The sequence below is a fragment of the Solanum pennellii genome, chromosome 1 (genome assembly GCF_001406875.1).
Source record: "Solanum pennellii chromosome 1, SPENNV200".
NCBI classification, from domain to species: domain Eukaryota; kingdom Viridiplantae; phylum Streptophyta; class Magnoliopsida; order Solanales; family Solanaceae; genus Solanum; species Solanum pennellii.
This window is the reverse complement of record NC_028637.1, coordinates 97284010-97298597: the sequence shown is the minus strand read 5'-3', so window position 1 is coordinate 97298597 and position 14588 is coordinate 97284010. Positions and strand designations below refer to the sequence as shown.

The 14588-nt window shown below is 35.2% G+C and overlaps 2 protein-coding genes across 3 annotated transcripts; one reads left to right on the top strand and one right to left on the bottom strand.

Annotated features, from left to right (window-relative positions):
* The first annotated feature begins 59 nt into the window (after positions 1–59).
* LOC107008267 (histone-lysine N-methyltransferase ATX4) lies at positions 60–12597 on the top strand. Of its 2 annotated transcripts, none has more exons than XM_015207229.2 (23): positions 60–1632; positions 1827–1882; positions 1961–2159; positions 2474–2602; positions 2786–2854; positions 2947–3015; positions 3099–3190; positions 3340–3429; positions 3835–3970; positions 4493–4565; positions 4675–4774; positions 4886–5010; positions 5096–5241; positions 5408–5512; positions 7505–7569; positions 7817–8036; positions 10458–10544; positions 10648–10704; positions 11033–11122; positions 11223–11309; positions 11772–11846; positions 12019–12119; positions 12218–12597. In XM_015207229.2, exons 1-23 carry the CDS (start codon positions 733–735, stop codon positions 12306–12308), a joined length of 3162 nt encoding a protein of 1053 aa, XP_015062715.1. In that variant the 5' UTR covers positions 60–732; the 3' UTR covers positions 12309–12597. The 2 variants fall into 2 exon arrangements, with proteins under 2 accessions (XP_015062715.1, XP_015062714.1); XM_015207228.2 differs by having other exon boundaries at positions 2471–2602.
* A 93-nt stretch (positions 12598–12690) lies between these two features.
* On the bottom strand, positions 12691–13458 carry LOC107025305 (putative B3 domain-containing protein At5g35780). Its single transcript, XM_015226094.2, has one exon. It carries the CDS (start codon positions 13423–13425, stop codon positions 12874–12876), a length of 552 nt encoding a protein of 183 aa, XP_015081580.2. The 5' UTR covers positions 13426–13458; the 3' UTR covers positions 12691–12873.
* Positions 13459–14588: the final 1130 nt, after the last annotated feature.

The following is a 14588-nucleotide window of genomic DNA, read 5'->3' as shown; positions in this document are numbered from 1 at the left end:
GATCACAATTTCAACAGTGAAAAAGTCAGTTTTGCCCTTAAAAGGAAATTTTTCACTAATTTTTTTTTCCTTCGGCGCGTCCACGGTAACCTCGTCTCCCTCCCAATTTTCGCTTCCGCTTTCGAATTTCGCAACAATCTTGGAGCCAAAGCTTTCAATTTTTTTGAGAGAGAATTTTAATATATAGTTTTTAATTTATTTTTTTTGGATTTTAATAGTGGATAATAACAAAATTATACTTTAGTTTTGCTACTATATACTATATCCCTCTTGGACATATATATGTCAAATTTCATCTGTATATTTATGAAATCTTGATTTCACAACCCACAAATTTCAGATACATCTGATTCTCGTCAAGCTTCAATTTTTATTTGATTTTGTCGGAATTTTTCGTCCTTCAATTTCACCGGTGGTAGAATTCTTCTGGATTTTGCTTTTACCTGGTTTCGCTCTTTTGGGATTGTGAGTACAATTTGAAAAATTGTGAATGTTGATTGGATTGTGTTTCGGTATCTGATTGATTCGTTGAAGTGGTGAGTTTTTGGAGCAGTTGCTGTTTGTTTCGGGTTTGAATTGGCGTTGAGATTTGCAGAATCGGGGATTTTGGTTTGACCGATTTGTTGTTTCAATTCGATAATTAGGGTTTTGGTTTTGGAATTGGAATGTGTGAGGATTTTCTAACGTACAACTTCGGGTGCTACGGGTACAACTACTCGTAGAGGAATTTTGATGAAGACAAGGATGATGGTGAAACGGACGGTGAAAGTGGAAATGCCGAAACTCAAGCGGTGCAAAGCGGAGGGTAATGACAGCGGCGGCGAGGGAGAATCGTGTTCGGCGAGTCCGAAGAAATTGAAAACTGATGAGCTCTTCACAGTGCCTATAAGGGAATTAGAAGATTACCGCTCTAGTTTGGTGGATTCATTTTGTAGAGAAGCTCTGAGTTACGCGGGTGAAGTAGAATCAAGCTTGGTTTTAGCTGGAGCTTCGAGAAGTTTGGATAAAGCTTTGGAGGTTAGTAATAATAAGCCTCCACTTTTGAAGTCTTCTCGTGGTCGCATTCAAGTGCTGCCCTCAAAGTTCAATGACTCTGTTTTGCCTTCGTGGAGGAAAGAAGAAAATCAGGAAGAACAAGAACTACTATGTTTGAATGAGAAGGACGAAGAGGCAGTTTTGCCTCGGAAGAAAAGGTTCAAGCTTGAACGGTCTAACGTAGATATGCATTTTTTTAAGAATCAACTTATTCATTTGCCTAGTTCTGTAAAAATTCAGGATAGGGAATTTTCTTCTATGCAAAGTATAGATTGTTCTAGAAGTTCCGTGACATCGATAGGTGACGGTGGTTCTTCAGTTGTGGTGGAGAGTGGTGAGTGCAAACTGAGGGTGAAGAGAGGTTCTGTAAGGGCGGATAATTTTACTAAGGAGAAAGTTGGAAAGAAAAAGGATTTCTTTGAGCCCGCAGATTTTGTTTCGGGAGATATAGTGTGGGCAAAATGTGGAAAAAATTATCCTGCTTGGCCTGCTGTGGTGATTGACCCGTTATGCGAAGCACCTGAGGCTGTTTTAAGGGCTTGCGTTCCAGGCACTATCTGTGTGATGTTTTATGGCTACTCCAGAAGTGGGCAAAGGGTAATCTCTCTTTCTTGATTAGTAATTTTTTTATTGGTATGACAGTGTGATTTTTGGGTTTACAAGTATATAAGCAAAAGGGTAACAACTTTTATTTTTGTAAAACTCAACAAATTAAAAGTGAACATTCTCATGCCTTGGTACATGGACATACTTGTATACGGATTTGAACTTCTAAGCTATTGTCTCTGTAGGACTATGGGTGGGTCAAAGCTGGAATGATCTTTCCTTTCCAAGAATATATGGACAGGTGTGTGACATTCCATTAGTTTATCAATTAACTTATCCTAGTTTTGGATACTTGAATTTTCACCAAAACTTTGTCCAGATTTCAGGAGCAGACTAAATTGTATGGCAGCAGACCAAGTGATTTTCAAATGGCAATAGAAGAGGCAATTTTAGCTGAACATGGCTACACAAATAAATGCCCTGAAATGGAACAGGAGGCATCTCCAGCAACTAATGACAGTGGAGTTGAAGAGGCTACTGGGTCAAATCAGGAGCTAGAATTCTGTTTCTCTGACCAGGCAAGTTTTCAGAAAGCGTCCTTTCCAGGAATAAGATCTGAAATTAAAATTTGTTGATGTAGGCCTTAACTAGCCTGTTCTCAGCCTTATGCCATTCTTCTGAGTTTCACTCTTTAGGTTTATATTAATCTTCTTACTTATTTGGAGATCTATTAAAGAAAAGGAGCAAACCTACCTTTTCACTTTTAGTTGAAGTGTTTAAACTTTTGCTGTTGGAGTATTGGGATTTTGAAATGTGATTTTATAACTGCAATAATGATTTGAAGAATCTTAAGTGGTTCAATTCTGATGAATTCTGGTTAATTGTTTAGCAGGATGGATATGATAAGAGGAAAGACACTCGACCATGTGACAGTTGTGGTTTGGTTGTTCTGCGCCGAACTTTGAAGAAAGTTAAAGATAGAATGTCCAAGGCTCAGTTTTCCTGTGAGCATTGTACTAAGGTCATCTGCAAACTTTTTACTATGCAATTCTCTGTCTTCACATGTATTTCCTTGATAAGGAGCACATGCTTAAATTCAACATTTTTGTTATTCAATTGATACTGTTGTCTGTTCCTTCTATTAGATCTTTTTAGTGCAATACTTCTTTTCTGCTTCTGACGTACGATTTTCTATGTTGTTCAGTTGAGGAAATCAAAGCAATATTGTGGTATATGCAAAAAAATTTGGCATCATTCAGATGGTGGGAACTGGGTGAGATTTTTTTTGTTTTGATTTTAGTCTTTGAGTTCTTGGCTGGCAAACTAGAAGAAACTAAGAACCTTTCTTCACGTGATATTCTATAGGTGTGTTGCGATGGTTGTGATGTTTGGGTGCATGTGGAGTGTACAGATATTTCCAGCAATGCTTTGAAGGTAATTTTTATATTTTCTTTTTTCCTAATTTGATTCTGGTGAAGTGCACGGAAGATTTGTCATTTATATCAACCTTTTTTCAGAATCTACAGAACACTGATTACTTTTGCCCAAACTGCAAAGGAACTTCTAACAAAAAATTGTTGGGCTCAGTACAGCGGGGACCAAAAGCAAGGTATCTTCTGCTTAAGTTGCATTTTGGTTGATGTATCCTATCAAAAGAATATGTTGTACTTGTGTGTGTTTGGTTGGTTTATTCTTTGCTCTAGTGTGCTGACTGTCTGTAATGTTTTGTTCTTTGAAATGTTAAATTGTTTCAAACAGATTAAGAGAGAGCAGTGGAAGTGTGATGCCTGACAAGATCACTGTTGTGTGTACTGGCGTTGAAGGGATCTATTATCCAGATATTCATTTGTAAGTTCTTAAAAGTTCTGGAAAGAGCATGGGGTTAGAAAAGGCTGTCATGAAAAAATCTTGAGATCTTCTAAGATCAACTGCCTGCTACTTCCTGATGACCAATCTTCTATATTGATTGTACTCATCTGTTAGAAGCATAATTCATGAACAGTTTTTGACATTTAATATACCAAAAAGAATTCTAGTTCTAGATGAGAAAAACTATTTTCAGTTGGTAATTAATGGGAAAACTTGCTTGAAGATAAGACACTCTCTCATGATTTAACTAGTCTACTGCAAAATTTGTGTAGGCTTCTAATGCTTGATTACTTCACAGTTAGCTGCTTTAGATGTGAAGTGCTCTAGTTTTCCTCTTTTTTTTTTTTAAAGTGCTCTAGTTTACTTCCTTTATTGTTGTCACAGAGTTCAGTGCAAGTGTGGTTCTTGTGGAATAAGGAAGCAAACACTAAGTGAGTGGGAGAAACATACAGGTTGCAGAGCTAAGAAATGGAAGTGCAGCGTGAAAGTCAAGGGCTCAATGATAACACTTGAGCAATGGGTGTGTACCAGATTATGAAGTTTCTAAATTATATGTCATCTTCTCTGATGTTTATCTTAGTTGGTCCTTTTCATTGCATCCTGTCACTGATAACTGAGTGGATCTATGATTAATGGGATTCCTAAAAGGTTCTATTGTAACAGTTCTCAATGATTCATTTTTTGGTGTCAACTTCAGGAAGGTTTTATGTTGCTGGGTAGTGATAGACTAAAAGAATGACTGATAAAAATTGCTGATATTTGATTTTAATTTGCAATGTTCTTTTTTTTTCTCTTGATTAGTGCAACATGCTTTATATAGATCATCCTTAGCGTTTTGTTAAAGTTTTAGGTGGATTTTTGGTAGTCAATAAAAGTGGTACCGTTACCTCAACATTACTTTTCATGGGTGGTCCTTTCAGTTTTTGGTTGAGAAGTCAACTAACTTATAGTGCTTCAATAGTGATTTTCTTCTTTTAGTTAATATCTGGAGTAGGTTCCTTTTTATGCTCTTTAATCTTAGTAGTATGGATGCTGCCTGCAGCTTTCAGACAATAATGCTCATAATGTAAGCTATCAGAAGTTAGATCAGCAGCAGCTGTTTGCATTTTTAAGAGGTATGCTCTATTCCTTCTCTTCTATTTTACTGTAGTTCCAGTGCTGAGCACCTCTTTTTGTGTGTATTCTGTTGAGCAAGCAATCAAATGTGTGCTTCTTTTGTTGCAGAGAAGTATGAACCTGTTCATGCAAAGTGGACTACAGAGAGATGTGCTATATGTAGATGGGTTGAGGATTGGGACTATAATAAAATAATCATATGCAACAGGTATCCCTGTAAAATAACTATTTAGAAGTAACAAATATCTTTGGATGGATATGTTCCTTGATTTGGTTGGCAAGATTTTCTTTTCTAGTGTAACTAATGCCGGCGATTCAGGTGCCAAATAGCCGTCCATCAAGAATGCTATGGAGTAAGCAACGGTCAGGATTTTGCTTCATGGGTTTGTCGAGCATGTGAAACCCCTGAAATTGAAAGAGAATGTTGTCTTTGTCCAGTCAAAGGCAAGTCCTATTGTACACCCTGCAATTTTAATAAAATATTTCTCATTAATGGCTTTCTTATCTGGATGTTATGATGCTTTTGCAGGTGGTGCATTGAAGCCAACTGATATTGATTCTTTGTGGGTTCACGTTACATGTGCATGGTTTCGGCCTGAAGTTGCTTTCCATAATGCTGATAAAATGGAGCCTGCTGCTGGGCTTCTTAGAATTCCTCCGAACACTTTCCTAAAGGTATTTTAGTTTTTATATGCAAATATTTGGTGGTATATTTTCATTCATTTGTTGGATCTCAATTGCGTCTGCTGCTGATCTTGTTGATGCGATAAATAATTTCCTTTTTCTGTCAAAATATTTAGTTACTGTGGGCTAAAAAACTTGGTTATAATTAAATTTGCAGGCATGTGTGATCTGCAAACAAGTTCATGGATCTTGCACTCAATGTTGCAAATGTGCCACCAGCTTTCATGCTATGTGTGCTTTGAGAGCTGGATATCATATGGAAGTAAGCTGCCCACTTTTTTCCTTGTGTATGTTATTCCACAATGATAGTCTCTACGAAGAGATGCATTCAGTACCAGAAGAAAGATAATGCGTTAGTTTAGTGTAAAATCCTAATATCATTCGTCAAAAGTCAGGTTTGGAATGATTCTGCTAGGGCATTGCATTGCAAAGCTGATGCATATGAAGATTGTAATGGTCCTCACTGATGGATCTTGTTTCATGTTCACAGTTGCTTGCCTTAGACCATCTCCAACCCTACTCTATTTTACTCTCCATTTTCTATATTTGAAGAGTAAAATAGAGAGTGTCCTCTCCAACCACTCTCTATTTTGCCCTCTACTCTCCAATTATAGAGAGTGAATTGGAGAACTACTATTCATACTCTCTATTTCACTTTTTGAATATTTTATTATTATTTCTACTTTTTTTTAAGTAAACATATTATTTTTTATACAAGACTATTAACTAAATCTCTAATAAATGCAATTCTTTTTAAATTTAATATAACATTTTTAAAAATCTTTTATTTTATGTATACTACTCTCGAATTAATATTATTTTAAATATTTTTTTAATCTTCGTCTCTTTGTGATACAATTTGATATTATATTAATTTCCACTATGAAGAATGCACTAAATTTAAATGATACGATAAAAATTTTAATTTAAAAATATAAGACATAACATAATAATTTAGATACAAGATAACAATCGATACAATGCATAACATAATAATTTTAAAAATCACAACAATAATTTTGTAATCCGGTAAGTCGTTTCTAGATTTAAGATATTTGAAAAAGGAGTTAGTGTATGATTTAAGAAGTTGTGATTGTGATTACCGTTGTGCTTGTTGATTTCTTTTTTCAATTATTTGTAGTTCTTAAGAAATTTAGAATAATAGATAATTTAATATTAAATAAAAAATTTCAAAAAATTGAAATATTATATTACATGAAACTATATAGGATGATTATTCATAAAAAAGAAAGAAAGAAAAGATTTATATTATGGAATAAGAAAACAAAAAGGAAATAGAAATAATAATATAATATTGAGGAGAGAGAAAAAGATTCTTTTTTAGAGAGTAAAATAGAGAATTGGGTTGGAGTTGGTTGTCTGAAAAAATAGAGAACTCCTATATTTGGAGAGTAAAATAGAGTGTAGGGTTGGAGATGTCGAGTGATAACATCTAGACAACTTTTATTTTGTTATCTTCGTAGGGATAAACTCTACCTTTTGTGACTGGCAAGGTTTAAAAATTTAAGTTGTGCGAATTCTGCACTTTCGATGCCGCACCCCTGTCGAATTCTTCAAAAATACGCTACTTTTGTTGAATCCCACCCGCACATTGAGATTTTTGAAGAGTCTGGGTAACATAGTCTATAATTCAGTTTCTTTCGAAACATTTTTTTGATAGTTGTGCTATCTTCTGGATACTTGTCACCTTCCACCAACACACATAATTGGTGAATAGGCAGATGTGGAGAATTCACTTAATGTTGGTTCTGTAGGAATTCAAACCTTGGTATCAAGGTTTCTAATCCAGCCCTTCACCTATTAGGTTACCCCTTGGAAACATGATGGATTTTTTTTTCTTATCATGCTCATACAAGTTTTGGAACTCCATTATTTTGGATATAGTTTCGGAAACCGACTCTCTACCTCACACCCTCCATTCTCCCAAAATCCCACTTGTGGGATCACACTGGCATGTGCTGTCGTTGTTTGCTTAGTTATGCCATTATTGATTCACATATGCTATAAGACCCTAAGTGCTGAAAGTTGCAGTCTCTCAATTTCTTTTCCCATTTTATGTGACACAATTTACTTGTTCCCAACTTCTCCATATTTGCGTGTTTGTCTATAATAATGTATTTATATGTAGACATTTTCTTATTAAAAGGAAGTCTGTTTTTATGTACTTCTGTTTGTTTTTTCTCCAAATGGAAGTACTTGCTCTGATCTGATAATTCAAAATTCTGAATATCAGTTGAACTGCTCAGAGAAGAATGGGATACAGATAACAAGATGGTTATCATATTGCGCCTTTCATAGGTAACATTTATATATTGTCCTCTTATTCTTTATCTATTTTCTTCTTTCTTTGTTTCTTATCCTCTTAGATTAGCACCTACGACATAAACAATTCTCTCTTTCTTTTAAATCTCTTACCCGTTGATATTATTCCTAAGGTTGATTCCATACAAGTTTTCCAATTAATTTTGTTGGGAAGCAGTTTCTACATTGTTCAATTTCCCCATGTTTGATGTTCACCTAGATGTGTGATATGCTTGAATTTCAGAACTCCAGACACAGACAATGTCTTGGTCATGCGGACTCCATTTGGAGTGTTCTCTACGAAAAGTTTGGTTGAAAGACAGAGTCAAGAACATTGTTCGGGAGGCAAACGACTCATCTCATCTAAGACTCTTGAACTCCCGGATGCATCTGATGCTGGAAGGAGTAGCTTTGAACCTCTCTCTGCTGCAAGGTGTCGCGTCTTTCAGAGATCTAGCTACAAGGTACTATGCTCTTCTATATTTTTTAAATGTGGAATGAAATTTACTTATTTGCCTTTTGCACCTAAATTCTCGTTATTTCAACAAATATTGCTTTATAGGAATCCTTTTCGTCACCCTTCGGGGTGACCCAGTTGTTTGAGCTTGGGACTTCCATGTTGGAGGTCTCAAGTTCGAAACCCCTTGCCAGCGAAAGCAAGGGGTTAGCCTTCTGGGTCGAGCTTGTCCCTAGTGCGGGTTACCTCTCCTATGTGGTTTGCGAGCTATTGCATAGGAGCGGGGCTTTTACCTTGTGCGCACCTAAAGGGTAGCGGCTGTGAGTTTCCCTCGTCATAAAAAAAATATCCTTTTTGTCTGTTAGGGTAGGGCTTTTTTTTTGGATCAAGGATTAATTTCACTAATAAAAAGGTCAAACTTCTGTAAACAAGTAGAGTATAACAAAAAAAGAGGAACCTACAAAATAAATTCTACCTATAAAAGATGCCCATTCCTCAACACAAATAGGAATCTCATGGGTGCACCAAAAAGACATGAGGGATATATAAAAGGCTATTCTCTAAATGTATAAAATCAAGTTCAGTTCCTTTAGAAGCTCTACTATTCTCTCTCCACGCCACACTTATGAGAGCTATGGAGCAATGTCCATCCCATGCACATTCTCTTTTGTCTTCTAACATTCCAGTTTAACAAATCATATGTATCGTCCCTGTCATAGTCCAATATAGTACAAGTCATCTCAGAATCTCCAACCATGAATCTACCTGACAATGTAGTAGAAGGTGATCCACACCCTCTCCTGAGTTTTTGCTTGTAAAACACTAAAACTTTAACTTACATAGGTGATCTTCCTTTTCCTCATATATTCGGCTGCCAAAATCACTCCTCTAGTCTTCAGCCATACAAAGACACAGGTTTCATGGTGTTATGGGTATACAGACTGCAACATGTGACTAAACTGTCAAATCCTTGTAAGCATCTTGGGGTAACGGGATTTTATTGGGACTTCACTGAGAAACGCCCAGTCGATCACCATTCCTAACAAATTCTGAGGGTAGATTTTGTTTGTAGAGCATCTCAAGCATGTTTTGAAATTCCGCTATCTCCCAATCCTGAATATCTCTCCTGAATTGGAGATCCCAAAGAACATTTCCTCGTGTCTTCCAGATTGTTGGATTGTCATCCCATTTTGGCATGAAATGCTACAAATGTTTGGGTATATGACTCTCAAGATGTTATGCCGCACTGCCTGTCTTCAAAAACTTACCTTAGTCCCCATCCCCTACGAACTCTGAAAGTTATGTTATCACTAAGATCCTCCCATCCCTTCAAGATATTTCTCCCAAGGTCGCTCCCAAAAAGAGTAATGTTTCTAGTTATCCACCCTTCCATAACCCTATATTTTTCTGTTGTCACTTCCATGTGCAGTGCATGCTCCTCTATAATCTGCGAAGCCACTTTCTTAACAAGGCCCGTTAAATGCCAAGAGATACCAAAAATAAAACGCAACTTTGGACTTGTGATAGTTATCCAACAAGCGGTCCTGTGCTAAAGGTGCTGTCTTGTTTTATTAATGGTTGAATAGAACCCTGTGCCAGAATTCTGACATGGTAAAGCTATCAAACTGTACACGTTGATGATAAAAGAGAGTTTATTGAAGCGAGGAAAGATTGCCAAGTTGAGAAAATACCACTATGAATGATGAAGAGCTCAAATTGGAAAAGAACAGAGCAAGATCATGATCCTCTGTGCTAAAACTGTTGTTTTGTTTTATTAATTCTTCAATAGAGCCACACCAGTCAAAATGTCAAAACTATTTTGTCAGAGCACTAGAAAATCCTTGTTTGCCACGCAAAAATCTTCTCTCATATGCTACTGTTAAATTTGTGCATGTTTTTCTGATGAAACTTGTTAAGTTGATGACACACAGCCAGGATGCTGTGTCATTAGCTTAATTTTTTGTCGAACCCCCAAAACCTGGGTTGGAAATATTTCATTGGAAAATATAGTACAGTACCCAATATTTTTACACTATTCCATGAAACATGGATGATGCTTTGGAACCTTTGACTCTATCTTCAATGAAGACAACCAATCCTTTTTTTGTTATATATAGATATATATGTAATACTTGGTTTGTCTTTTAAAAAAGTTCCATAAAGATGGCATGTAACAAGTAATATATGTTAAATTAAAAAGTCTTAAACTGGAGGAAACCTTATCATAACCAATGAAACGGGTGAGAGCAAGTGTATGACTTGGAGATGCTAGCAAGAAGAGTACATTTATTGCAGGAAAGTGATCAGCCAATTTTGACATTCTCCACCCTTTTTGTATTCTTTGCATCTAATTTCTTGTTCCATTTTTATGAGAAAGATTCCTCGATTTTTTTTTCTCATGCCTCTAATTTGCTTCTGTTTTGTCTAGAGGGCTGGACAAGAGGCAGTTTTCCATCGACTGATGGGGCCAAGACGTCATTCTTTAGAAGCAATAGATTGTTTAAGCGCACAAGAAGTATGTTATGTGTTTCTTCTTGTGTTTTAGGTTCCATCTTGTGTTTGTGTTGTAACACCATCTAATTGATTAGATTTTTCTTCTCTTATTCATTTTTCTGCAGTTGACTAGAGATGTGAAGGCTTTTTCAACACTCAAAGAGCGGCTGATCCATCTACAGGTAAATAATCTTCTCTTTGTGTTGCATGAGGACTGGTTGCTTATTCTATGGAATATTATCCCTGTTAATGTGCAACTACTCAAACTACCACCTTGTATTCTGAGTTGCTTGATACCTGTTGATGAAGCAGGTGCACCACTCCAATCTTTAATTCCACAACTGTATTTCACACTACCAGTTCTTACTGCCATACTTAAGTAACTATAATTATGGCAACGTTTTTACCAGAGTAAAGGAATATATATGCAGAGAATAGAATCTGGAACACATGCTTCAGTAACTGCAAATACATTTGAAACCAAACTTACTCTCTGTTTCTTTTAATCAGATGATGGAAAATCGGAGAGTTTGTTTTGGTAAATCTGGAATACATGGATGGGGCCTCTTTGCACGACGAAGCATTCAAGAAGGAGAAATGGTACTTTTCATGAGTGTTAACATTAGAAGAATTTTAGTTAGTGTTATGCAGGTTGAAATTTGGATTTTGAACTGATCCACTGTTCTTGGCTGCTTCTCAGGTCCTTGAGTATCGTGGGGAGAAGGTGCGGCGTAGTGTTGCTGATCTAAGAGAGGCACGATATCGACTAGAGGGAAAAGATTGTTATGTGAGTCTATTTCATTACTTTATGTGTGGGGTTATGTCATGTGTACATGTGCCTAAACCATGTGTTGTCTTGTCTTGAACATGTGAATACTAGTCTGATTGATCTACTACACTATTTTTAGATTATGCTTTAGATTTTAGAGGGTATTATTTGTAAGTCAGGAAACTTCCGTCTCAGGATACTAAACAAAGCTTTCAATCATTCACTACACAGTGGTCCGGAAATATTCCTTTTTAATACTGTGTGGAATCATTAGTTTAACTTTTAAACAAAGTTTACTAATGATATCGTATTGCCCCTGGTATCCTATCATCTGTACTCCAGTCAAAGGATAAGGGGTAAGGATGACTCGGAAATTGTCGAGCCCATAACATTAAAGATTTCTTAGCTAAGATTGTTGCTTCTTAAGATGAGCTGTCTCACTCTAAGCAATTGATGCTAACACATGTTCTATCCATGCAGCTGTTTAAGGTAAGCGAAGAAGTGGTAATTGATGCGACAAATAAAGGGAATATTGCACGCTTAATCAATCATTCGGTAGGCTGTTTTCTTCATTGTGAAACCTCTGTTTGAGTTTATTATGCTGTCTGGGCCTTTTTGGTTTCTTATTTTTTTACCATACAAGTTCTTTTCCTGACATTTTATTCAAATTTGGATTATGTACTTGTTTATGTGGTTAAAGCTTTTTTCTTTTTTCCATCTCATTCAGTGCATGCCCAGTTGCTATGCGAGGATCTTGAGTCTGGGTGAAGAGGAGAGCCGGATAGTTCTTATAGCTAAACGCAATGTCTCTGCCGGTGATGAGTTAACGTATGACAGCTTTTTGTTCTCTTCTGTGAATCATGTATTTGTTCATTCAGTTTGTGATTGTCTTTTCCAATCGTTAATTAGTGTATCTTGTTTAACAGGTATGATTATTTGTTTGATCCGGATGAGCATGATGATCTTAAAGTGCCCTGCCTATGTGGAGCTCCCAATTGCCGGAAGTTCATGAACTAGTGTAGCTGATGTACAGGATTTGTCGTACAGCGACAGGCTAACAGTGCATACATGATACAACAAAATATATCTTTTCTTCTTCTTTTGGTTCTGTTTTGTAATAGCAGTCTTTCACAGCCCAATTGAATTTTAATCTCCAAATAATGTTTATACACCAGCTATTTAGCTGGCCTTTTACATCCCCCCTCCATGTTATGAGCATCAACAAAGGTAAAAAGAAAAAAGTGTTGAATTTTGCAGCGTGTATTGGATTTATTTGGCAAAAGAGGGCTAAAGTCCCATTGCATTTTTTTTTTTTTTTATCTCTAGCTTTATATTCTATGATTAATTATTCGCGTGTTATGTTCATTCCGATACATTAGTTTTGTTGTAGTAATTCATATCAAATTTCAAAGAGTGAGAGGTAGAATGTAATTAAAAAATTCGAGTATTATGATTAGAATAGTTTGAACTTGCAAAAAAATAGAGTAAGATGTGGATGATATGAACAGAACAATTAGATGAAAATAAAATATTATAAAAAGAAAATCCCTAGGAGGTAATGATATTTACAGCAAAACAAGGTTTATTGTTTAGGCTTGGGAATGATATTTACAGCAAAACAAGGCTTATTATTAAAGCTTCTGTAGTGCCAGAGGCTGAGTAAATCTCCTTTATGTAGTTGGTTATTTTCGACAAGTTTATTCCATCCTCTGTTAAACACAAGTCTCTTCAAGCTCTTCCATTCAGTAAACTTCATGTCATGTAAATCACCTTTTGGATCCATTACACTAATGTCAATCCCTCTATCATCGTCGCTTTGTATCTTTTCTCTCTCCGACTCAGTCATGTGTTGGAGCAAGTTTGTGGCGCACTCAGCTGGAATAAGAAAGCGGCTCAAGCTCAAGTTGGTGTCCGAATTCTCCAAGTATTTCCGGCCCATGTAAACCGATTCACTCCCTCGGACAGACTCAATATTCAAACGCAAGCTTGGTGGAAGCAAATCTGGCATATCCATAACTCTATCGTCGCGCTGCTGCTGCTGCTGCATGTTATTATTGTTCAATGGCGAAAACTGTACTCCAAATAACCTCATGACTGTGATGTTATTGCCAAATAGTCTTATTGTAGTCATCATGCTGAAATTGATGTTGTATGCTTTGCATCTTATTATTTACTACTATTTATACAAGAGTTAATAAGCACAAGTCTTACTTGAGTTTGGATTCGGAAAGTTTATGTTAAATTCTTACTTTTTTTTTAACAATTCGGTGAGCGTTTGGAATCCTAGTTATAGTTATAGTTAAACTGTACATTCCATTAACAGACTAATTAAACTGTCCTAATTCAACTCAAAAAGGAAAGTTCATTATATATACAATATGTATACTAATTTTCGAATACGTGCGGTTATACATGCATATTAATAAAAGTTTAAAAATAATTACATTTTATTTTTTAGATCCATTTTTCTATAGATTGATTTTTATATTATAAGGTACATAACAGATGATGTTCTTGTTATTGATTCTCATATTAAACTACTCAATTGAAAGTGTACATAAATCAAAGATATTTATTTGATTTTTATTTTTTTTCTTTGGTAAATTAAAGATTAAACATAAAAAATATATATTCAATATGTGAAGTCATATATGTAATCACCTATTTAACTAACTCTCAACAATGATATTATTCATATCCTCGTAAACAATTTATAATTTATTCAACCACACATGATTCATTCAAAGGTCAATAATAATGTTGTGTTATTAGATATATAGGAGTGATATAGACTGTGAAAAGTTATGGGTAAAAAGTTAATATAAAAAAAGATGAATAATAGAAATAATTAATATAACTAACAATATACATAATGCTGTAACAAAAGAATGTAAAAGAGTGTGAAAAACATTTACAATAATTAGTAATAATTAATAGAATTCATAATTATTAACTTATAAAGAATTTAAGTTTAATAGCAGAATGTCTTATTAATATTGCATGCATTTACTTAAATAAATAAAACTTCTAATTAATTTTATAGTTTATTTAAATGGTTGATTAGATTTTAATTTGAGAAAATTACGCAGTTAAGCAAACTCATACTACTTAATTACTTATCATAGCTACAGTTTGCTATAATTACCACTCACGACTAACATTATACATTAATTATCTGGGCTGACTACGAATTTGTATAATTAACTACATTTATATGTGTATAATTCGCCAGAATATACAAATACATATGTATAATATACAATTACTTATTCAATATATATATATATATATATATAT